Source organism: Schistocerca piceifrons, chromosome 3 (assembly GCF_021461385.2).
Source record: "Schistocerca piceifrons isolate TAMUIC-IGC-003096 chromosome 3, iqSchPice1.1, whole genome shotgun sequence".
In the NCBI taxonomy this organism is placed as follows: Eukaryota; Metazoa; Arthropoda; class Insecta; order Orthoptera; family Acrididae; genus Schistocerca; species Schistocerca piceifrons.
In genome coordinates, this window is record NC_060140.1 from 868,772,862 (window position 1) to 868,798,702 (window position 25,841).

Sequence of the window (25,841 nt, forward strand, 5' to 3'; positions counted from 1 at the left end):
ATACTGGAGAGAGCACTACAAAACATGTTTTTGTCCCACCAGCATGTATTCGAGGAGAAATGGCATAACTTTAGTGTGATTCGTGGCTTGCCCTCGAAGAGAAATGGTGTAATTTTAGTTTGATTTCTGGCTTAATTTGAAGAGAAATGGGATAATTTTAGAGTGTTATTTACGGTGTACTGTAGCATGTTAGCTGCTGCTACACCATTGGAGTGGGGAGAGAATTCCCATATAAGACTGATGTGCCACAGCACTTGAAAATTTGTTCATGAAGATTCTGTCATTTTTTTGTAATACCAATGCAATCACTTCAAACTTGAATGAGAAATTGTGTACACACTAGTTTGCAAATAATCATATTGTGAAACTTCAGTTTCTCCCACATATAAAATATTCAAACAACTTTTGTGAATACAGGTGGGTGAAGTCTTTGACGATCGCTGATATTTTTACAGGTGTACACCCCGCCATTTTTAAGGCACAAATGCAGTGAGAGAGTGTTATGCAAGAAAATTTAAATCTTCGCTAAGCAGGACACATGCAGAAAGACAACATAGGCACCGTTAAAAGGGTCGCCACACAACTTTAGATGACAAATATTGAAAATCATTGATAGTGAATTTTAATTGTAACAGGTGATAAAGTAGCATTAATTCTGTCCCTCTGTTGTTTGATTGGAGGGCTGGGGGAATTCGACCAGGATTCAAGCAAAAGTGTCTGCATAAACTGGTGTCCCAACAGCTGGAGGTACATGCCAGATTGTTTGTCTTGTTATATTACTTAGGATGGCTGGTGCCAAGGCAATATTCTGCAATAGCAGATTTGCTTCATTGTTGTAAGCGTGTGTGATGCTTAGGCTCACCAGCAGTCCTCCACAGTCCTGATGGTCTAACCAGTGTATGTGTTACAACTTCAAGGGATTCCGTAGGCACCTGCCGTATTCAAACCAGGATCACCCTTTACAGACCCTAAAGGGGCCCTTATCTTAGACAGTGTTTGAAAAACACACTTCACATCATTTTTCTACGAATACAACCACTCCTGTTGGAAATGAAACGTACGTGAGGCTGCGGCCTCATTATTTTTTTCATCACTCACTCGATTTGTGTTTGGTCCACAGCACAACACTCAGCTGATCTGTGGTTTTCACTGTAGCCTTTCAGGTGAAAGGTGATTTCGAGGTGGGCCAACTCAGCTGAGAAACTTTCAGGGTCTGAGATGGCATGGGCCCTGTGTTTTAAGGTATGAAGTACACCTCCATGCTGAGCCAACTGCTGACAATTATCAGCCTAAATGTCCAAATCAGTGAGAGTTGCTTCCTGTAAACAGCACGTCCCAATGTACCATCAACCTTTTCAAGGAATGGAAGGTAGCCATCCTTTTCCACTTCCATCAAGGAAGTGGATATTTAGGTGGACTGAATTAAGATGTTCTCAAAAGTTGTTTAAATTCTCAATTCCGTGAGCCCAAACAACAAAAGTATCATCTACATATCTAAAAAAGCAACAGGTTTCAAAGCACTGACTCCAGGGCACGTTCCTCGAAATCTCCCATAAACAGCTCAGTAATAATAGGTGATGAAGGGCTCTCCACCACAACTCCATCTGTCTGTTTATAGAACAGGTCATTGAATAAAAAGTAAGTGGGAGTCAACATATGTTGAACTAAGTTAGTTAATTCAACACTGAACCTAACCTCACTTAATGAATGAGAGAGAGGAATGTGTGTGGGGAGACTCCATCGAGACTCACTGAAATATCAGACTCTTTCAAACACAGTCCCTCTAATTGACATAAGAAATCTGCTGCATTCTTAATGTGATGTACACACTGACCTACAAGTGTGTTCAACAGAATAGCAATGTGTTTTGCTACACATTATTTTGGAGCACCAACTGCGGGGGATAATCTCTTTCAACAGGGAATGTTTATTCAGGAGGTTATTAGTCTTCCTCTCAGCCCTTTTTGTTGGATCAGCTCTGAGTTTACAATATGCTGGATCGGATAGTAAACACTGCATCTTTTGTACATAATCCTCCTTGTCCTACACGAATGTAGCATAGCCCTTGTCCTTGAATAAACTAACAATATCAGGATACATGCGGAGTGAATACAAAACAGCCCTCTCTGCTGCTGTAATCTCTTGGGCAAACGTGCCCATGTCAGCACATGACATGCTTCTCTCTGAAAGCTTTCTCCATGAGATTGATCACGGAACATCAAGATTATTCATAGCACCCTGCAGCCTGTATTACACACACACACACACACACACACACACACACACACACACACACACCAACAACAACAACACCACCACCACCACCACCACCACATATATGCACACATAAGTGCACCATATGCTTCCACACAGGATGTTAAATGTATATTTGGCATTTAACCATGAGGAAACACACTGACAAAAACTCGCTGAAGTGCTCATTCATGTAGTAGAAGATATTTATGTATCACTCCTTTCTCATCCCTTCCCTAGGTGGAATAGGGATGTCTTACTTCCACACTTTTTGTATTCAAATAATATCATGTTTATATCAGAGCTTGTTGAAATAGTTTCAGCAGAATAATTTGGATAAACTTAAATCTCTCCCCAATCTTCTTTCCTCCTGCTACACCTCTTTCCCTCTTCCAACTGCTTCCTCACACACAATCCCTCTTCCACCTGGGTCCTCACACCCAGTGCATTCTCTAACTGCCTCCTCACACCCAGTGCATTCTCTAACTGCCTCCTCACAATGTCCCCCCTTCCACCTACCTCCTCACAACCTGTCCCTCTTCCACCTGCCTCTCCAAATCCCTTCCACCTGTCTCCTCTCACCATGTTTCTTTTCCAATCATCTGCATCCTCCATCTGCCTATACACCTCCCACACCTGTCCCCTCTATTTGTCCATCTCCTTCTCATCCATCTCTCTGCCCATCTCCTCTTGCCCCCTCTCTCTGCGTACCTCTCAAAATATTGGCAGTTGTTGAAGACATCACTGGACTGCACTCCCTTAAGCTTTTTGAACAACAATTGTTTTTTGGTGTCATGTTTGTCACCGCAGAAACATACTGTTTTCTGTGCCTTCAGATTACAGTTTTAGATTTTATGAAAAAAATATTGGTTGTCAGTTAATGACACTGGAGCCAATATACATGCTTTTATAGTGAGATTTTAGTCAAATTCGGGTATCGCTAAGCAGTGCTTTTCAGTTATTTTCATTGAATAAATGAGGTATTTATTTCGGTTACTGCCTGATGGAACTAATGTTGATTTTAGGAGTATGCTGTAAAAGAGAATGCAGATGCAGAGGTTGGGTTCTGCCAAACCTTAGACAGAGCCAGAATCAGTAAAAAAGTTGCTATCATTGTTCCAGAGATGTTGTATTGAACTATCAGTATCATTACAGCAGAGTACTCTCTCTCTCTCTCTCTCTCTCTCTCTCTCTCTCTCTCTCTCTCTCTCTCTCTCCCCCCCACCCCCCCCCCCCCCTCCCTCCCTCCCTCCCTGACACACACACACACACACACACACTAAAGTTTTTGTTAGCATTATACGATTCACTATTGGATATTTTTTGGGACATGCATTATTTCAGTTCACCCAGTTAGGGGGGGGGGGGGAACTGAACAAATGTACATCACCATGGCTATGCACTGAATTTGTGTGCTTGTTTTTCTTATTTTCATTAGGTGCCTTTATGCTGGTGCTGAATTTGCAGTTCCGACTGGTAAAATCAAGACTGCACTTCAAACTCTTCAGCCCGCGGCCCCAGGTGTGGCGTGTGCAGTCGGCACTGCTTCTCCCTGTTGGCCTTAGCCTGGTGGTAGTGCCATTTCACATAGGTGATGAACGCCTTGCTGCCCTACTAGGCACTTCACGGCCTCTTCTTTCTGAAGCTGGATTGCGGCCAGCTATTGTGGCTGACTGGGGCACTACCAGTGATACTGGCTCCAGTGTGGGTTCAGCACAGAATATCTTCTCCACGGCACCGAATCACATTCGTGAAAGGCTGGAAGGTGTTGCATCAGATGGCTGGCCACAGGCACTGTAAGTTGTACAGGATGCTGTGCATTTTTCTGATAATATCTGAAATGATATACATAGTCAGTGATTATTTTTCTTGTTTACTTATTGCCAGTCGTATTTGTGTGAAACATGGGAAGGAAATTAAGGTCTCCAATTAGACTAGCTAGCACCAGTGTTCTCTACTGTAGAACTGTTTGTGATTCAAGAATAAAAGTCAAAATGTTTTCCCAAAATGTCAGTCATTACTTAATCTCCTAGAGTATACATTGTTGTGCACCTGTTGAGATTTTTCGTGAATAGTTTAATACATCATGTGTCAGAATGATTATTTTCTGTGGCATAGAAATATATGATGTCGATCAAAAGGGGCAATGACGATAACTTGTTTAACATAAGTAACAGAGCCATATTGAATATTCACACTGACCCACTTTTCAGTCTTTGAAATTTGGTGAATTTCAGCTTTTGTTACTTAAAACAACTTTGTTCCTGTATCATCTTTCAATACTTGCAAGAATGTTGCTGCAAGCAGCTCACATAAATGAACCTATGTAAAATGATCCATCAGTTCGTTTATATGCCCTTAAATGCTGGATTATGCTCCTGACGCTGAGAAGTATAGTTTCATCAAAACAAACAAATCTGTCCATTTTTCTGATATAAGAGAAATTTTCTGTGGAGGCCTTGAATAGAATCGTAAAATCAGGTCAGACGAAGATGGCATTTTCATGTTTATGGTGAGGTCTTTTAATATCTTGGAGCATTGCGTATAATGTTGTTTGATTACTTCTATTTGCTACTTGTACAGCAGAATTGTGACATGTTGAGTGCATAAGTTTCGTTGCAGTTTCTCTTTGGGTGGTGATACAGTTTTCACATTGATGGAGATTATTTTAAATGATGACCTTGAAAAGGCTGTAAGAGTTGATGTTTGTAGTGTGAAAGGTTTGGGTGGCATTATATCACTGTCCTAGTATTGTACAATAGCATATGAAATTGTTAAGGAAGAAGTCTTTTGTGATCCTGATGCAACATAAAATATGTTTGATTTTTTAAAGCATTAATCAAAAGTGTTGTAATATAATATTTGTATTTCATTGTGATATTTAACTGTGTAAAGACGTGTTTTAACATTATGATATTATTATTATTATTATTATTAGTAGTAGTAGTAGTAATAGTAGTAGTAGTAGTAGTAGTAGTAGTAGTAGTAGCAGCATATTCCAAATAATGGAAGGAGTACGAGTAACCATTTACTGTGTAGTAGAGTTCCCAACATGTTTAATTATAGTTATGCCATTTACAAAATTTGCACTAAGTGTTGGCAAAGTAATGATAGTATTAACTTCTATCTTTTGGCTACAGGCTATCTTTACAAAACAGCTGATCTGTGTTTCATTCCTACTGTGTGCTGCCATTGAATTCCCTGTTAAAGAAGAAAAATCTTCAACTCATATTCATCCTAGAGTTCAGTGTGGTTTTGGAGACATGCTCTTGTGTGCTAGCAGGATTAAGAGTTAGGTGAAACATCTCAAAGACAGGAACAAAAGCATAATATATGAGACCTATAGCAGTCATCCTTGAACTGCCTTCACAGTAGACAACAATAAAAGAGTTGATGAGTTCATTATCTAATTAGTTATGTCACTGTGAGTGAGATTGCAATTTAAGAAAATTTGAAACTTTGGTTTATCAAGAAGTTTCTACCAGGTGAATCCTACTTCTACTGACTAAAGACTGGAAATCTCAGATACAAACTTTCACCCATTGTGTTCTGAGGAGATTTTGAAATGTAGGAGATGATTTTGTGATGAACATTGAGACAGGTGATGAAACCTGATTCCATTGTTGTGAACCTGAAACAAAGTGACAAAGTACAGATTGGCACCATGAGGATTCACCATTTGCAAAGAGAGCAAGGACAGTGTGATCTGCTGGGAAAGTTATGGGCAGTCTTCTGGGATGCAGAAGATTACATTCTGGCTGTTTGACTAGACAAACCATAAATGCTGTTCTTTACATCCAGACACATCTAAATATTCCACAGTGAAACCTTGGGAAGAAGATTGTCCAGCAGTACAATGTTTGGCAACACACTGCTTATGTCACTGTGGAGAAAATTAGGAATTCGAGCATTTGTCTTCTCCACCCTGGAGCCATAGCATGGCAGTCTACCATCTTTTTGGTTTTGTGAAAGAACACCAGCATATCCAGTGCTGTGAGACACTGGAGGACTTCAAGAAAGCAGTGCATGACTATCTTTGAGTAGCCAGAAATGACTTCTATTGCAAAGGAATTTACTGACTTGGAAAAGAATGGGAAAAATGTATGCAGTGAAATGGAGATAGTATTGAAAATTGAATGAAAACTTTATAGTTTAGAGTGGTATACATTAGTTGTCTAAAAAATAAAAAGTAATATTCATAACAGTGGGTTGCTTTTGACTTTCAGTACAGTCAATGTATAAGGTGTTACTGGGATGATGATATTATTGTTACAGTCTGTCATTTGCAGAAGCTTTTTGGTGCCTTTTATGAATGGAAAGTGGCCATTTTTTAAATTATCAAAAAGCTCATTGTTTGTAATTTTTAAAAAACAACGCAGTACGAAATGTTACTGTGTTCTCCATCTGAAGAAACTCGGTTAACAGAGAAATATATGTAATGAAAAACAAATGTGTAAGGGAGTAACTGCATAGATATTTAGGTACTAGTCACTACTCATCAGCCATGGGAAAAAAGGAAAAGGCTGCAGAGGGTTTTTTTCTTCCAGTGATTGTTATATGTGTTGTTCCACTGTCACATGTATGTTGTTGTCATATTCTACTGGGAATCAGAAATTTTGAGATAACTGTCTTATTGCAGTTGTTCAGCTTCTAAGGCATATGTCAAATGTCATTTGCAGGAAGTCATTACTGCTGATGCTGACAGATTTCACATAATCTCATTACCGAGTGAAGTGTGCAATGTTTGCATTCAGGATGAATAGGATTCCAGTCACTGTTGACCACTCAGGTTTAGATTTTCTGTGTTTTCCCTAAATCACTTAAACTGAATACAGGGTTGGTTCCGTTGGAGAGGTCTTGGTTGAATTCCTGTTCCAATATATGCAGCCTGAGGCTCTGCTCCATTCCAAATGACCTAATCATCAGTTGAGTACTAAACCCTCATCATATATCATCTAAGGTTATTTTCGGCAATCCTTGTAAAGTTAAATGATTCTATTCACTGATACTTGGAAGGTAGCATGCTTAAGGCTCTGAACTCTTATTTGCAGGAAACAGTATTCAAATTCCTGTCCAGCTACATTGCTTTAGTTTTTTAGAGTATTGCTAAACCATTTCATGTTAAGTCTAGGATGGTTCCGTACAAAGGGCTATTACCAATTCTGTGGCCCATATTTGTCTGCCTCAGGATATGCCCATACCTGATGGTCTGTATGTGAATATTATGTCAAACTGTAACCGTGTATTGATACAGGCCACCTGTGGTACCTTTACATTTTACACTGTTGCTCTTAATGGGCAGTGCTGACAAGGGAAACTTTCCATCACACCTCCGTCAGGTTTAGTGGTGAAATAACCCATTGGATAGCCCGTCAAAAATGGAACACAGATCAAGCATGAAATAGGAAGAAGGTGTACTGAGCTGTGAGAAAAGAAGCAAAGTAGAAACAGTAAATGATCCAAGCTTAAGATGTACAACATTGATCAAAGTCCAAGAACCATAGTGTTGTGGTTGTGTGGTCATGTTGTTGGACTGCAAAGTGGGAAATCTATGTTCAGATCTTCCTGATGCATTTTTGTTTTCACAAAATTATGAGGTTTTTGTCGATCATTGCTGTTTCTCTTCTCCTTCTGTAGTCTTGGTAATTGTCGTACTACGCATTGGTTATAGAATATAGTCATGTCGTAAGAATATACTACTGTTGCAAGTAAATGTGATGAAAAGTGAGAGCAGATGAGATGCCGCATAGACCTCTCACAGAAATAAAAACAACAAATATACGGATGTGAATTATGTTACAAAGGAATTCAAGAGCCAAAACTTCCAAAATAGAACATAGGAGTCATAACTTGCGGTACTTTTGTAGAACAAATAGGAGCTACATACGTCTAGAGGCCCCTTCCTTGCACATCGCTGTTGCAAATGGATGTTACACCACGATGCAGACACAAATTTGAATACAGTAAACAGACACATCACTGACTAAATGGACAGTTCACGATTTTGAGAAGAAGAAGAAGAAGAAGAAGAAAATGGGGCACAAGTGAGATTTGAACACGGATCTCCCGCCTTGCAGTCCAACAGCATGACCACAGAACCATGACGCCATGGCTATTCGAATTCACTAGATGTTGCACATCTTGGGCTTGGACTGTTCAGTGTTTCAATTTGGCTTCCTTTTTCACAGTTCAGTACACCTTCTTCCTGTTTTCATGCTTGATCTGTGCTCAGTTTTTGACAGACCATCCACTGGGCCATCTTAAGACTAAATCTGATGAGATTGCAATGGGAAGTTTCCCTTGTAAGTATTACTGCACAAGTCAGAGATCTCCTGTTGTACCTCACACAGCTGTCCAGCTGCGAGGGCACCTATGTAATATACTACCTACAATACTGCACATCTGCTTCTTCATGTGCAACAACAAATGCTGGTCACACAACATCAGTTATCATTCATATTACTTCACAAACATGCAGTGTTGTGAAGTACAAGTGTTTCCATTATTTTGAAACAATCTCTTCATTAGTGGGTAATAGACTAAAAGCTGATAGTTGTACTATTTTACAGTAAAGCCTGTGCTGTTATGATTTATTTCTGATTTTTAATGTCTGGAGTGCTGTTGGTTTCATACTACTGCATGATATGAAAAGTTAAAGAGAATTTTCTGCTCATTGTCATTACACTGGACAACAGAGTTGTTTAAGCATAATGTTTGATTTTGTTTCCAGAATATTTTGTGAAATTCTGCCTCATCTGATACAGAAGAAAGATGTTAAAAGCCTAGAATGGTGCTTAAGACACCTCACAGACTTACCAGAAGATGGCCTTGTGCAAGTATTATCATTCTGCCTGTCAGCGAATGATACAGTTTTTGATTCTGGTGTGCCAGCTGTTGATGGGGACACGTCATTTTTAATGAATGGTAAAGTTAACAGTTATGCATTCATTTAGTATAATTTTGTGTTGTCACAACTTGAAATCAATTTATTAGGTTAAATTGGAAGATGAATTAATATTTTCATAGTGGTTAAGTACTTGTCTAAGTGTGATCATGTTGAGATGAAATGCACATTGATTGTTAGAGCAGCAATTTTCTAATCTTTACTGGAGAAAATGCTCAGATGCTGACTACAGACTCCAGTCCACAGCTAGTTAAATCCAGATAGTGTACACCATTGACTAATTAATTAATCCATTAACAGTCTACATTGTCAAGCCCTGACAGTAAAGTATGTTAGAATAAATGCAAAAGACTGCCGTTATCCAGTTTTGAGCCATGAAACTAATCCCTAGATCTTTATAATAGAACTGTATTTACAGGTTGGAGGACACCCATTTGCAATCTAAGATGGCAGTGCATATTCACATATTTTGCTATAGGAAATGCATAACATATTAAAACCAGTTAGTTGACTTACCAACTCCTGCATGTGGCATAACAAAAATTCCTGTACTATCGTATCAAATATTTTACATATCACAGACGTGATATTTTTTTATTTTTCAGTTGTTGCCATCTCTTATTGACCTCTCTTGTGCTCTTCTGTCGCTTGACTTTCTAGACCTGATCACTTGTGTTACTACTTTTTTCTTATTCCATCAGTATTATAATTTCACACAACAGTTTTCCTCTTCAGTTGAATGAAGGCACCTCCAGTTCCAATGACTTGTATTTCTGTCTACCAATTTACACATACTAATAATAATTTTTTTTATAATTGTGAAGACTTCCATGGTCAGAATCAGTTGACATAAAAGTTTCCTGGGTATGTTACCTTATTACACTTTAAAAATGTATTACTGGTGAAACAAACATTTTGGCCATGGTTACAGTGCCCTCCTTCTTGGTGTATTTTTGTGTCCAGAGTAACTTACATTTTGCCATGACTGCTCACTGAGGATGAGGATGACATTGGGCCATAATTTGAAAAAAAAAAAAAACATTGATGTAAGCGGTCTCTTGTGATGGAAGGAGAGAGAAACGTATTGTAATAGGTTACTATGATGGAATGAGTACCCGCCTGGTTAGCCGAGAGCGCTAATGCGCTGCTTCCTGGACTCGGGTAGGCGTGCTGGCCCCGTTTCGAGTCCGCCCGGCAGCTTAACGATGGAGGCCGGTGTGCTGGCCAGTCTGGATGTGGTTTTTAGGCGGTTTTCCACATCCCACTAGGTGAATACTGGGCTGGTCCCCATTCCCTGCCTCAGATACCCGGCTCGCAGACATCTGAACACTTTCGCACTATTCCTTGGATTACACTAGACACAGACAGTTGGGGGTACACTAATTCCGTCCTGGGGGTATGGGGTGGCGGCAGGAAGGGCATCTGGCCACCCCTTAAATTAACCTTGCCAAATCTGATTAATTATGCCGACACTGCGTCGTTGCGGGCAAAAGGCCCAAGTGAAAGATAGAAAGAAAGAACTGTGATGGAATGGGTAAGAATCTGCTGTGGCCTGTTACTTCTTACAGTGTGTCCTATATTGGTAGTCATCAACAAATGAGGTTTGAAGCCATGTTTTCCTCCTGTTGGGTTTAGGGTATGCAGCAGCAATTACTTGATAGTAACACTCATGTTTCATTTTGTTTTTGTGGCCTATTGGGCTCTAATGGTTGGCAACCAGGATGGGGCAAGCCTGACTCTGTCCTCCTCTCTATTAGTGTTTTAAGGATGTTTCAGTATTTCAGTGGTGTCTCATATGTTGCATTGCACCATCCCTGGGTGCTTGGCATGTACACAGGTTTCATTAAATTTTATTTCCCTGCCACGATTTGTCTGGCATTCAGCCTCTATATATTCGTTGTGCTCCCCAAGTCCCATATAGCGCTTGTGCTCCCGTATGCATGTTGCTGCTGGCCAGCAGGTTTCACCACTGTATACTTCTCCACACTCCCATTCCACCTTGTACACATCTGCAGTGTGCATAACATCTACCTTGTCCTTGGTGGAGCTGCTGTTGAAGGCAGATTAGACACCAACACAACAGAGGTATTTACCAGTCTGGTTAGACACATTCTTCACATAGGGTAAGTACAATGCTGGCTGCAGTTTGATGATTTCCTGCCCATCTTCCATTCATTTGTTTTTTGTTTCCATGGCTGTGTGAATTGATTTAGAGTTGTAACGATTTACTAAGAATAGGATATTACAGTGTCAGTGTTATTCCAAATTACGATGCATTGTTAGTGGAACAAGCACTGCAGTGACCACATCTGCTTTGAAATATATGAAATTAATTCACAGTTGCAAATATGGACAACCATCAGCTGTATAATGGAACGAAGACAATAAAAATCCATGCTGGACTGGGACTCGAACCCGGATTTCCTGCTTATCATGAGCAGTCACGTTACCATTAGGCTATCCAAGCACAACTCATGGACAGACCCAAAATTCCATATGTTGTCAGCTGTCAGCCATGTATCTTGCTGTGAGTCATGCTCAGATAGCCTAATGGTAAGCCAGCTATTTGCAATAAATGGGAAATCCAAGTCTGAGTTCCAATCCGACCTGGATTTTCAATGTCACTGTTTCACCATACAGTTGATGGTTGTCCATATTCGCAACTGCGAATTAATTTCATGTATTTACCAAGAAGGTAAATACACATTTACAGCCTTTTGAGCTCAGGTGTTATTATTGTGTGGATCACATAGGTGCTGCATGCAGGTAGTCAGGGAATGGATGACTGAGTTCTTCTGTGCTTGGTGTGATTGGATTGGGCATGTAAGTACTTGTTAGTATATGTTGGCTTCTGGTATACTCTGTGCCACATCTGCCATCCATTGTCTTGTATGCTTCCACGTCTAGGAATGGAATTCCACCATTATCCTCTACTTCAAGCATGAACTGGATTTTCTGGCGCCTTCTGCAATGGATGGGACATTAGGGCACAGGGTATAAATATCTGTGGAAGCTGCCCAGATCTGACCACTGGACTGGAGTACGTACAGTGCTAACAGTTCATACACTACTTCTAACTCCCTCCTAGCAACTTCCACCAATAACCTGTACCACAACAAAACAAAGAGTTTAGTTCAAAATCAGCAGAAAAGATCACAGAAATACCATGCTGATATTTCCAAGGAAACAAATGTAATTCAGTTAAACCTAGCCAAATCTCTTCCTTTTATCCAAAAATATCTCCAGCTAGCTAATGGCTCCACACTGTGCTATGATGCTTCTTTCTACTGAACATGTACACACTCACTAAACCCCAACATTTGCTGCAAAAGTCATGAAAGTGCTTCAGCAGAATTCATGCTCTTTGCACAGGTACACATTTTCAAATGCATTGTAGGCTTTCCATACAGGAAAAGCACCTAGCTGACTATGGAGGATCACTAACTCCTGACCTGCAAAATGTTAACCACTTTAAAACACACAAGCTCCATCACACAGGGCTATCTCAATCCCTCCCCCCAAAAGGACTGATACATGCCTGCATGAGTTCCAAAGTGCACCACTGAATGTGACTACGAAGGCTTTCCCGGTGTAATAATTGATAATATTCTTCTCGGGTGTGCAGCCGGATCATAACGTCTTCATGACACAATATTTCCGCGGTCCAACTGGCCGCCATCTTCAGGTGAGAGTGCTGGTGCACAATCTCGCTGGAAATGACTTCCCAGCCCAAGCGGCGGCCCCTATATAGGCCGCAGAAGGCCCACGATGCGTGCGCGAGGTGGTGTCGTAACTGCCCTCTAGCGCAAATAAGCATACCACGCCGCCAGTGGTGCAAACAGGCGAAATCGAGATATCGCTATAAAAAACTGAAAAATAAAAAAATTTTATTCCGATGATAGAAAAACAGACCGTTGTTTTTTAATGTCTGATAACACCGGGTCCCAAGTCTTACTTAAAAGATAACCCTTGTCTCTATTAATAAGATTATGAGATAAACAAATCTCTATGGATTATTTTAAAACACAGTCCCAATAGCGAGATGCAGGGGCAACCATTTGTGTCCCTCAGTGAGACAGTGCTCCGCCTCTGCAGATTTCTCAGGTTGGAGCAACCGTGTGTGCCGCTGGTGCTCAACACATCGGTCCTGAATGGTTTGGATTGTCTGACCAAGATAAGCCTTCCCACAGTGGCAAGGGATCTTGTACACACCAGGCTTCCTCAAACCGAAGTCATCCTTAACAGAGCCAAGAAGTGCTCTAATCTTGGCTGGCAGATGAAAAATACTTTTGATATGATATCTTTTCAGAATTCTTTCTATCTTCGAGGAAATGCTCCCAGCAAAAGGCAGAAAAGCCACCGATTTGCAGGTATCTTCTGGTGGTTCAGGTGAAGGTCCAAACTGGAAAGAACTACAGATAAGATGGTCCAGTTCTTGTGTCAAGCTTTCTCCATTTGAAATGGCATAAGCTCTTCTCGCCAACGTCTGCAGGACCCCCATACGCTGGAACGCTGGATGACAGTTAGAAGCATGCAGGTAATGGTCTGTGTGCGGAGGCTTTTGATAAACACTGTGTCCCAGTGTCCCATCATCCTTTCTGTACACCAGAACATCCAGAAACGGAAGCTTTCGATCACTTTCCACCTCCATGGTAAACTATGGGGAGCCCATTGTCCCCAATACTCGCCAATCTTTTTATGGAAGATTTTGAGGACATGGTGCTGAAGACAGTGTCCTTAAAACCAACCTGTTTATGGAGGTACATTGACAATACATTTATGGTGTGGCATCATGGGAGAGAAGCTCTTGACCGCCTCCTAGATCCTTTTAGTTCCCTGCATCATAGCATCAAGTTAGTGAGAAGCGCTTATGCCATTTCAGATGGAGAAAGCTTGACACAAGAACTGGACCATCTTATCCGTCGTGCTTTCCAGTTTGGACCTTCACCTGAACCACCAGAAGATACCTGCAAATCGGTGGCTTTTCTGTCTTTTGCTCGGATCATTTCCTCGAAGATAGAAAGACTTCTGAAAAGATATCATATCAAAAGTATTTTTCGTCCGCCAGCCAAGATTAGAGCACTTCTCGGCTCTGTTATGGATGACTTGGGTTTGAGGAAGCCTGGTGTGTACAAGATCCCTTGCCACTGTGGGAAGGCTTATATTGGTCAGACAATCCGGACCGTTCAAGACCGATGTGTTGAGCACCAGCGGCACACACGGTCGCTCCAACCTGAGAAATCTGCAGAGGCGGAGCACTGTCTCACCGAGGTACTCAGAATGCTATATGACGAGACACAAATGCTTGCCCCTGCATCTTGCTATTGGGACTGTGTTTTAAAAGAATCCATAGAGATTCATTTATCTCAATCTTATTAATAGAGACAAGGGTTATCTTTTAAGTAAGGCTTGGGACTCGGTGTTATCAGACATTAAAAAACAATGGTCTGTGTTTCGATTGTCGGAATAAAAATTAGCGATATCTCTATTTCGCCTGTTTCCAACACTGGCGGCGTGGAATGTTTATTTGCGCTAGAGGGCAGTTACGGCACCTTCTCGCGCACCCGTTGTGGGCCTTCTGCGGCCTATACAGGGGGCCACCGCTTGCGCTGGGAAGTCAGTTCTGGCGAGATTGTGCACCAGCACTCTCACCTGAAGATTGTGGCCAGTTGGATCGCGGAAATATTGTGTCATGAAGACGTTATGATCCGGCTGCAGACTCGAGAAGAATATTATGCACCACTGAATTCTTTAATATGTAACCTTTTCAGCATGTCAGAGTCAGGAGCAGCATGCTGGCCTCTTCATTGGCCATGCTCTGCTCCCACTAGAAGTGCTCCTGAAAGGTGCCCCTTGCTGTAAGAAGTTCCAGAAGTTTCTTACCAACAGACGTTGTAAAACATCAGCTGTCAGGAAAAAATCACTCACCCTAGAGCACAGCCTAGTATTCTCAAGCCCATTTAGAAAGATTCGGGAAAGACCAGCCCATCCATCCCAAGCTGAACAGTTATGGCACTGGAGATACAGAGGAATTTTCTGTCTGCATGTTTTATGGAATTCAAAGCAAGTACTAGCTGATCAGTGAGGATGGTGAAGAGAATGGGGCTTATTTTACAATACAGAACAGCTCTAGCTCAGTGACTTCCCATAGAGTTTGATGAAAAACATATTGCATATCAGCCTCATACCAGTGAACTCCCCCCCCCCCCCCCCCCTCCACATCTTCTTATTTGAAGAATTGTGATCTCATGTTTATGATGTCATATTTCCTGAACTTTGTAACATGTGGCGTGATAATTTTGCAGGCACATTCTGTGGGGTATGTATACCATTTGCAAATTGTGTTGTGAATAGAGCTGGTAGTGAGGAAGTAGAGATTACAATGTCATGACTGGTGCTGAAGTTTTGCTGCGTGAACAGCTAAAATGTATTTTGTGGATGGTGTAAGAGAAAAAGTTTTGAAAATGTGTGAAATTATGTGTAAAGGTTGTTGGAAGTCACTAAGTGTTCTCATTGTCAAATACTGGATGAATATACAAAGTTTTTAAGTTTAATATTTGATTTTATGAATTAATATTTGACTTATCATGCTAAACCATTAATGTAATATTAATCCCCTTAAGAAGTAGATCATGTCAGTACTTTAAATTTTTAACTTCAGCCCATATTTATGTGAAGTACTGGAAGCTGTTAGATACCCAACCTGCAACTGGGACTAGGTGTCCGTAGCCATGTAGTAATACAGATCATCAATCTAAGAAAATGGCATGACTGTTAGCTAAGCCACATGGGCCAGTCTGACACCAGTTTATTTTAATATGCGTCAAATATTGCTGTCAACATGAAGGACATTAAGTGTTCCTATCAGAAGTTCTCACAATGAGAAGGCTGAGGGCACTAGCGGTTGGGAGGAAGCTTCCCACATATGATTCTTCGCAGGGAAACAATGTAGAAAGAAAAAATGCCAGCAGGACTTATATGCCAAGGAAAGGGATGCATGACAAGACTTGATGTTAAATTGTTTGAAGATTGTATGGAAGAGAAAACCAGGCTTCTTTGCTTAATAGAAGGAAAATTTTGATGCTGGATTTGTTGATAGGATATCTCACCCAGCAAGTTAAGGATCTCTTAGGAAATAACAACACAGGCCAGGTACTAATTCCTGTTGGCATTACCTCACAACTTCAAGTAATGGATGTTGTTTTGAATAGACCTTTTAAGGCTCACCTGTGACAGACAGCTTTACAAAGAGTGGCTTTGCCAAGGAGACCAAGCCTTCGCTCTAGGTGGGAAGTTACGGAAACACTCAATACCCATGCTGGGCCAGTGGGTCCTTAGAAAGTACTGCATAGCCAATGTTGTGGATGGCTCAGAAGATGGCATACTGTAGGATGAGTAGGAATTCCAGTATGCTTACAAATGAAGATGATGACGATGAAGATTAAAAATAGGGGTGCAACAGATTGCTGAATTAGATAGTAAGTGCCGTGTCTGTGGTTGTTGCTTCTACTGTGGTCACTGTCTACATGTTGAGATGGCTTCACCATCTCTCTCCAAAAGGAAGAGGAATGCATTGTCTAGCTGGTGCCTGATGACCCTGCACACGTGCCACATAGCATCGCTCTGTGGACTGCCACCCTGCCAGATGCCTGCAGCTGATGCAGCTCCATTGCACTGCGACAACTGCTGTGGTAACGAGGGCACTACGATCACCAAACACAGCCGGAATTATCTCACATCTGCAAAGCTACATTGTGCTGAACACTTCCTAGTATCCACATGTTGGGTGGCCTCTGTAGGATTGCTGCCTGCACCTCTCCAGCAGTCTGGTGCTGAGTCTGAACTCAACTCTGAATCCAAGTACTGTGATGAGTCACTGATGCAATGCAATAGCATCAAGACAGTGGGAGTGCAACCAACGATTTAGATCATGACCAATTCTGAACCTGACTGCATCTGAGTAAACTGTGATCCCAGACTGTGTGCTTTCTCTCATGCCTTCCTGGAACTTTATTGAATGAGTGGCAGTTATTCTGTTAGATCAGGACAATCTCTTACTTTATTTCATAGAGATTCAGTTTTCCGTTGTTCATGTTTTCTTGCCTGCTTTCCTGTCAAATAAACTTCCATTGTGCAATGTTCCCTGGGTGCCTTCCTTTTTTCTGCATGCACCATCCTACCACGGGACACTGTAGTTAGAAAAGGGCAAAGGTAAAAATTAATGTAGACCCTTTTTTTGCTTATTTTATTCTCCTTGTGTTATCAAAATACAGACAATCAATAAATGACATTGGTTTAGATTAGGTATAATGTTAACTTTTTTAGGCAGATACTTTATATCGGTAAAACAGCTTGTAATTTTGAGTAGTCAGAACATGTCAAAAATAAAAATTTCTGAAGGAGCCTTTTTAAAAAAAGGGGGGGGGGGGTTGTCTTATACTCAGATAAATAGAGTACACATTTAACTGATGGTAACCACTCTGTTGAATGCCCATAAACCACATACATTTTTAACTACCAAATACTGACGTAGTGACTGTTGTGACTCAATACCAACTAGAGACTAACTACAGCTATGTGCACAACACCTACCTATAGACATGCATTTACAAAAAACAACAGACTGGTAAAATACTAAGCTATTTCATTTTAAAATGTTAACATAAAAGACAGGAAAGTAAAAGTGACAACGGTGCAGTAGCCAGTGAAGTAAGATTGATTAACCAATAGCTGTTTAATTAGAAAATAAAAAATAATAGGTACCATTTATGAGAGTGATGTTTTAATGTGCATGGGAATTCCCAAGGTTCGCTAAGAAGTCTCAAAAATGTTGAGTCTCCTAATTTGAAAAATTAACAAACTGACTGGTTAAGTAAGTGAAAGTATAAAGTTTTAGAAACAGAAAATTGTAATACGCAATTATGGCACAAAAGTTTTGCATATGTATAACTTCTGAAATACTATTTTTTTTTAAAAAAAGAAAGCTTACTGAAAATCGGAGAAAGTGGGCTTTTAAGTGAGCTATGTCAATCACGAAACAAACAGTTTCTAAGCAGCACTGAAATTTGACATGCAGGCAGTTTGTGATCATTGAAAACCAAGAATATGTCTTTAAAAAAAATGTTTCCATTAGAACTGTGGTGACTCTTTCCATTTGCCTCCATCTGTAGCAACACTGAAAACCAGCAAACAGCGAAGCGTCCTGTTCAAAGGCTCCATCACGAGTGAGGGGCCCTCTGTTGTGCTGTAGTTGTTAATTTTTAGGAATAATATCCCTGAACCAGCTCATGTGGCTTTTCCAAAATGGCCCATTATTTATTGTTATCCCTAGCAATTAGTGTACCTGTATAGTCATGTATGCCCCTCAGGATCATAGAAGGGAACCTAAATCGTTCCTTTAGAACTAAATATACTATTGTCACCAGCAATCAGTAAATCAAACAATGAACAATGAAATTTAATGAAATGCTGCTTGAGTAAGTAAGAAATAAGTTATTTCATGTAACTATCATATATGTTCTTCTAATGAAAAGATATGAGAAAAGGAAAAAGAAAGTAATTTTGGCGTAGGAGTGGTATAAGAGTGAGTAGGATAAGCCCACCTTGCTTTGTTACTGTGCTACAGTAACTGTAAATCTTAAGTACTGATTCACTATGAAATATGTTATGCACAATATTTGCACCTTTCAAAAAATGTTCAAAAGTATGCATTATTCACATAGCTGGGCACTGAAATTTGGAGTGGATGATTTATAAGTTTTATTTATTTTTTAAACTGGGATACTACTGTTAAAACTGTACAAAGCTCAAATGTAGATTACAACTGATGCTGTACCACAAAACATGTCTTTCACTGCATTCACTATACAACAATACACAATATATCCTGAGTTGTTCATGAGTATTGATACAGTTGAACGAGAAACAAATTTAAGTTTTATGTAAAGTTTTTGAACCAATTTTTAGAAAGTGAATTTATCTGACACACACAATTTTATTCAGACACAAAGTTAATACCGAAGTCTGCTTAGGTGTGTAAATAGGCATGTGAAATCCATAGATTTGGCATGTAACTCGATTTGTAACACCTACTAAACTAAGTGTTCCAAAAATGAGCACTGTAGTGTTGTTATATCTCACAAAAATAACATAAAATTGTAGAGCACAGCAAGGCACATTGGAATCTTTTTATTTCTCTCCTTTTCCACTACTCCCCTTTCCCCCCCTCCCCACCTCTTCCCAGCCCTCCATCTAACCTGCAGCACTTCATTGTCCGCCACCCCAACATACTATCTCTTCCCCTCCCAATCCCAGCCTCCTCTTTACCCCCACCCAGTTGCCACTCTCATCATGCAGTGGTGCTGCCGCTCGAGTATGGTTTTAGTTGACTGAGACTGCAGTCGTGTGCGCGAGTAGAGTTTGCGTGACTCTCTCTCTCTCTCTCTCTGTCTCTCTCTCTCTCTCTCTCTCTCTCTCTCTCTCTCTCTCTCTCTGTGTGTGTGTGTGTGTGTGTGTGTGTGTGTGTGTGTGTGTGTGTGTGTGTCAGTCATCTATTGTTGATGAAGGTCGTAATGGCCGAAAGCTTTAATTGTGAGAGTCTTTTTGTTGTGCCTATCTGTGACTCAGCATCTCTGCTATATGGTGAATAACATTTAGGATTCTGATTGGACTCATTACATGCGTGGCTCTTTCTGTTTCCAGTTCTTGACTGTGAAAATAAATGTGCCTAATAGTGTTCAGAATCTGATTCATTGTTTACCGTATTCAATATTGTAAATGCAACTTTTGCTACATGGCTTACATTTTGAAACTAAGAAATACATTGTAATCCCTTTTGTGTAGCTTCACATAATTATTATACTATAAATACAGTGAGTCTTATATGCCACTGGAATTTGCATTTGTAACTAGCTCTTTCGATGAATTGCTTATGTCTTTTTTTTTTTTTTTTTTTTTAAAAAAAATGTTGCTGCAGGTGTTCTGGATGACGATGCAGACATTGGAACCAACAAAATTATGAAGATAAAGCCGTTAAGTCCTCCTGGTAGGGCACATCTCTTGCAATTAGCTCTGAATGCTCATGTGAGTGATGCAAAACTGACAGCACATCTGCGCACACTTCCACTGGATGAGGTGCTACTCTTGCTGCGTCATTTAGTTTACCAGCTGCAGCAAGACGTGACTGATGTTCGGCTGCTGAACTGGTCGTGCACAGTGCTTGATGCCCACTATCAGCAGCTGCTGCTCAGCAGAGACAACCAGGTTGCCCAGTTACTTGCCGCCTTCCATCAGATTGTCATTGGAAATGTGAGTCCAGAAGCTTTTTGTCTAATTCATGAGACTTTGAGCAAATAATGCATAATGTAGCAGTAGCAGAATGGTTGGCTCATATCTGATGTGTGTGACTGTATCATTTTGAGTTTTATATTATACAGTATTAGATCAACTGAAAAGATATTTGAACTTGTGTATACTTCATGCACCCATACATGCATAATTAAGTGGCTCTTAGGCTTTGAACAGGATTATGATGGTATACCAGCACTTGACTGTTAGATGAAGTATTGATTGTGATTAGGCAGATATGAAGTTAATTGCTTTTAGAACTGTGGAATTCCAATTCCTTTTCAGAGCAAAATCTTTGAAAGTACAAACATATACATTTCTGTTTTATTTGACCCATTTTTTCCAAATTAAAGAAAAGTGGTGTGTTACTATTCTCTAGTATTCATGCAGTGCAACTTCCACTATAGTTACTTTGTTCATTAAAGTCACAAATATCTTTGATCAGTTAAGTAATTTAAATGGAAGTTACTCAGTGTCAAGACTTATTTGTGATGCTGCATCATGACTGTAAGTAGTGTTTCAGATTGAGGAAGGTGGGAAGGTAGGAACAGTGGGAATAATAAGATTTGAAGAGGGCTGCGAAATTGGAGGTAACTGGGGGAGAGGGGAACACAAACACAGTGCCCTGGAATAAAGAATATTTGGGAATGGTTGAGGGGAAGAGGAGGAATGAGGAAGAAGAGAAAAGGGGAGGTGGTAGCAAGGAAGGAACAGGAGGTCAAAGAAGGTGTTAAAAATACAGTTAACAGAGGCTAGGATGGGAAGAGTGAAGAATTGGTTGGTTTGGGGGAAGAGACCAAACAGCGAGGTCATCGGTCTCATCGGGTTAGGGAAGGACGGAGAAGGAAGTCGGCCGTGCCCTTTCAAAGGAACCATCCCGGCATTTGCCTGGAGTGATTTAGGGAAATCACGGAAAACCTAAATCAGGACGGCCGGACGCGGGATTGAACCGTCGTCCTCCCGAATGCGAGTCCAGTGGGCTAGCCACTGCGCCACCTCGCTCGGTAAAATGGTTCAAATGGCTCTGAGCACTATGGGACTTAACATCTATGGTCATCAGTCCCCTAGAACTTAGAACTACTTAAACCTAACTAACCTAAGGACACCACACAACACCCAGTCATCACGAGGCAGAGAAAATCCCTGACCCCGCCGGGAATCGAACCCGGGAACCCGGGCGTGGGAAGCGAGAACGCTACCGCACGACCACGAGCTGCGGACAGAGTGAAGAATGTCTGAAACAAAGGATAGGGGAGGAAGAGCAGAGGGGCACAGGAAAAGCCGAGTTTAAAGTTGGCAACAGCAGGTACTGCATGACAACTGATTCACCTCACACTGCCACACCTACATCATTGATAATGGTTTGATCTATTGGAATGTTATTAGAAGAGGAATAAGATGAAGATAGAACTTAATATAATTCAAGATGGATAGGTTGTTGGGAAAGATAATGAATAAAGAGGACACTACCACTTCGGCCTGGTTAACAGTGATAGAGGGGAGATCAGAATTGTGGGAGGTTACGGCCTGGAAGGTTAATTTTTGTGCTAGACCCAGCAGGTGTTCCTACCTGTGAAGGTGTTGCTGAGAACTAGTGCTGGTATGAGCTGTAGTGTCCATGGACATTTCAGCTATAATAAGATGGGGTTTTGCTAAGGTAGGGATTGCAGATTTTGAAGTGAAAGTATTAGGGGTATTCATAAAGAAACGAGCCAGAGGCATAATTACAGAAACCAGTACCTGTATATAAGAAGTATTGACCCTGGCTGTGTCTCTGCTGTTGAAACACTTGTTCTGGTACCGAGTGCCGTGGGTTTCAAATCTGCGCCAGATGACGTTGACCTAGATTACCACTAGAGGTCTCTCCAGCCATCGCGCCGTAAGCCGTGGCTGTGCGCGCTCCTGGCCCGCGTATAATGTGAGGACACCACGGTGGAGCACGTGGTCCCAGTGGCCAATAGTGACGTACCTTATCTTGTATTTAAGCGCCTGCCTCTCACTCAGGGAGGCAGTGTGATATTCGCGTGAGTCTCTTGATATCTCGCTTACAGACATCATGTTTACTTTGCTTGTTTCCATGTACAAGTGGACGTTTTTGATTTCATGAGGTTTTTGATTGTGACCCTGTTGCTTCTTATGTGTTGTTGTTCTTGGTGTCTTGCTTGGTCATCTGTCGTTGTGCGTGTCCATCCTTTCCCGTTCGTCTGTCTAGTTTGTTCGTGGGCCGCTCCTGTTCGGTCCCGCCTGCTTTTGTTCACAGCCACCCCACGACTACAACGGTCGCGGTTACAACACTTGTCCCACTGTGACACTAGGCGGTGAATGGCTGTCTCATAAAATTTCCGGGGCTGCGATGTTAACCAGTTCCGCACATACAGCTGGACGTCGTCGTCCGAGTAGAATCGTTTGCCCCCCCCCCCCCCCCCCAAGAGCCTTTTTTTAGGGGATGAAAAATGGCATAACCATAGGGAGAGAGATCCGGACTGTATGGAGGGTGGCTGAGAACCTCCCAGTTGAATTTCTGCATGCGTGACATGACTATGTTGGCCATATCTGGCTTTGCATTGTTGTGGATCAGAATGACCCCACGGGTGAGATTGCCTGGTCGTTTTGATTTTATCGCTTGGCGAAGGGTTTGTGAGTAACACTGGGCATTCACTGTTGTCCCATGATGCAGGAAGTGAATCAGAAGGGGGCCATCTGGATCAAAGAAGAACGTCGGCATAACCTTTCCAATTCATCTCAGACGATGACGTCCAGCTGTACATGCGGAACTGGTTATCATCACAGCCCTAGGAATTTTATGAGACGGCCATTCACTGCCTTGTGTCATAGTGGGATAAGTGTCTCAACAGCCAGGGTTAGTACTTCTAACATAAAGATACTGGTTTCTGTAATTATGCCTCTGGCTTTTTTTTTTTTTTTTTTTTTTTTTTTTTTTTTTTTTTTTTTTTTTTTGAATGCTCCTTATATTTGCCTTTTGCAATCTACATTTTCTTTTCTTTTCAAGATCCCCCCCCCCCCCTTTTTTTTTTTTACCACCTGCAAAAGCTTCCCAGTTGGAATGTCGTTCAGCACATTGATGTAGGTTGCTGAAAGCTTTTCAAATAAAAAGTACAGTCATTTTCTGTGATTATTGAGAACAGGAAGAAGCCACATGGTATTAGGTCATGCTGGTAGGATCGATAAGATAGCACTCACATCTGTTTCTTTTGGCAAAATGTTGGCATTTTTGCCACTGTGTGAATTATTAAATTACCTTGGTGTAAGTGGATATGATTTTTCTTTGACTGGGGGTATTTTGCAATCCAAGAAGCAGTGACTTGAACCAAATAATGTGTCTCAGTCACATTATTGCACATCTTGTATCCTGATGAACAGTGGTTGGATCTCCTGTTATTTACTTCCATCTTGTAAATATGATAACTTTTATAAAATATGTTGATATCTATATCATTATTGTGAAATGAAAAGCTGTACAATTAACATTGATACCATGTGAGAAAAAAGGCTGTAACTCTTTGAAACTAAACCCAAAAAAGGAGAGAGAAATAAAATATTTACAAGTAATGGATTGCAGGATTAGTTACTCTGAATTTTGAATCAGGAGTAGCAAAAGGTATAGTTAAAAATTCAAAATTGTTGAGGGCCCTAAGAGCAGATATTCAAATTTCTAAAAGTGATTGTGATTTATTGTACCTGATGTGTGGCATCAGGGCACCCCGCCTTCAGTTGCTGGTCTGGGTGTCAATCTGTATAGAAATGATGTGTTTCTAGACACACCAGAAATGCACATGAAGCCTCCCCCTTTCTGCCGGCATTTTTCACTAAATGAATGTTGCTTTCTTGAAGTGCGGTGACTGGAAACTTTCAGTTTAGTTGTGATCCATGAATGACGCATTTACTGTATGTACCTGTGATGAACCTGAACTTCGTAATTTTGATAGTTTCCAGAATTTCTTGACTGTGTAACCCTTTCCCTTACACATTGGACTATGCAGAATACAGTACACTTATTAAATAAACCACAGTCAGTAACTTCTTAAATGAGCTTACTTGTAACAAAGAGTCTAGAGTAACAACAGCTCAACTCAAATTAAGTGGTAGACCACTAGAATATTCTTGGATGTTGTTCATATTACTGAAGACTGCTCTAAATTGAAATTAATTGGATTTTATATAAAAAAAAAGTTCATTTGCTTCCACAGCAACATCTTCAACTCATTTAGTCTTAGATATATGCTTTTCAAGTTCTGTAAGATCCATGAGGATGTTTACGTACACCATGGTCCCGTCATAAAATCTGATTGGTGGTTTTGTAGCCTCACAACTGACCAACACTCGCATTCAAGGTGAGGCAACTTGTGAGACTACAGAAATTGTGTATGAGTAGATGTGAAAGTTTGTCTAGCGTTCTGTATTGGCATGGCCAACACTAACCTCACACTCAAATGATCTACACTTGGAGTACCCAATACACGACTGTTAAATTTAGTATTGAACATAATAGCAGGAAATTTGGTACTTGTCTCATTGCATGAATTTATTGTATTTACTCTATTATAAGGCAAGGCTTTTTCTCAACTCATCATTCAAAATAGAGGCTTGTCTTAGATTCACAGATTGAATTATTGCTGCCGAGGTCAATGTTTATACACTGTGTAAAAGACCAATATAGGGGTCATCCTGCTTTGCCAGTTGTAGAGTCATGTGCAGATTTATTTTGAAGAATTTGTAAGGGTTGGAGGGGGAATTAGAATGAGTGTGGGAAGGGGAATGGTAAGCGGGCAGCAGATTTCGTGTGTGCTACCAACCATGGGAATGTATACCATGTACCTCGGCATTTTATGTACTTATACCAACTTTGAACTGAAGTTTGCCTGAATCCATTTACAATTGGAATTGAACTGACTTTGAAATTGGACAAATACTCAAAATAGTACTTATTTCTAAAGGTGGTGGTGGTGGTGGTGGTGGTGGTGATTATTGGATTGTGGGGTGCTCAACTGCGCGGTTATCAGCGCCCGTACAAACTCCCAACCGTTTCTCAGTCCAATCTTCCACTTGCATGAAGGATGATGAAGTGATGAGGACAACACAAACACCCAGTCATCTCGAGGCAGGTGAAAATCCCTGACCCCGCAGGGAATCGAACCTGGGACCCCGTGCTCGGGAAGCGAGAACGCAACGGCAAGACCATAAGCTGCGGACCTTATTTCTAAAGGAGAGGTAAAAGTATAGTTAAGGCCCAGTGGCATATTTATGTGTGTTGTGCAGCAGTGTTGTCAACATGCACCATGAGATATAATGGAAACAAAGGAGGTTTCTCAGCTGAAGG

The 25,841-nt window shown here is 40.9% G+C and overlaps 1 protein-coding gene across 1 annotated transcript in view; it reads left to right on the plus strand.

Annotated features, from left to right (window-relative positions):
• Positions 1-25,841, plus strand: part of LOC124789973 (nucleolar protein 11) — a 76,954-nt gene that overhangs the window by 45,420 nt on the left and 5,693 nt on the right. Inside the window, exons 6-8 of the mRNA XM_047257513.1 lie at positions 3,692-4,049; positions 8,984-9,177; positions 20,133-20,464. Coding sequence (XP_047113469.1) covers positions 3,692-4,049; positions 8,984-9,177; positions 20,133-20,464 — 884 coding nt within the window. The remainder of the gene's footprint in view (positions 1-3,691; positions 4,050-8,983; positions 9,178-20,132; positions 20,465-25,841) is intronic.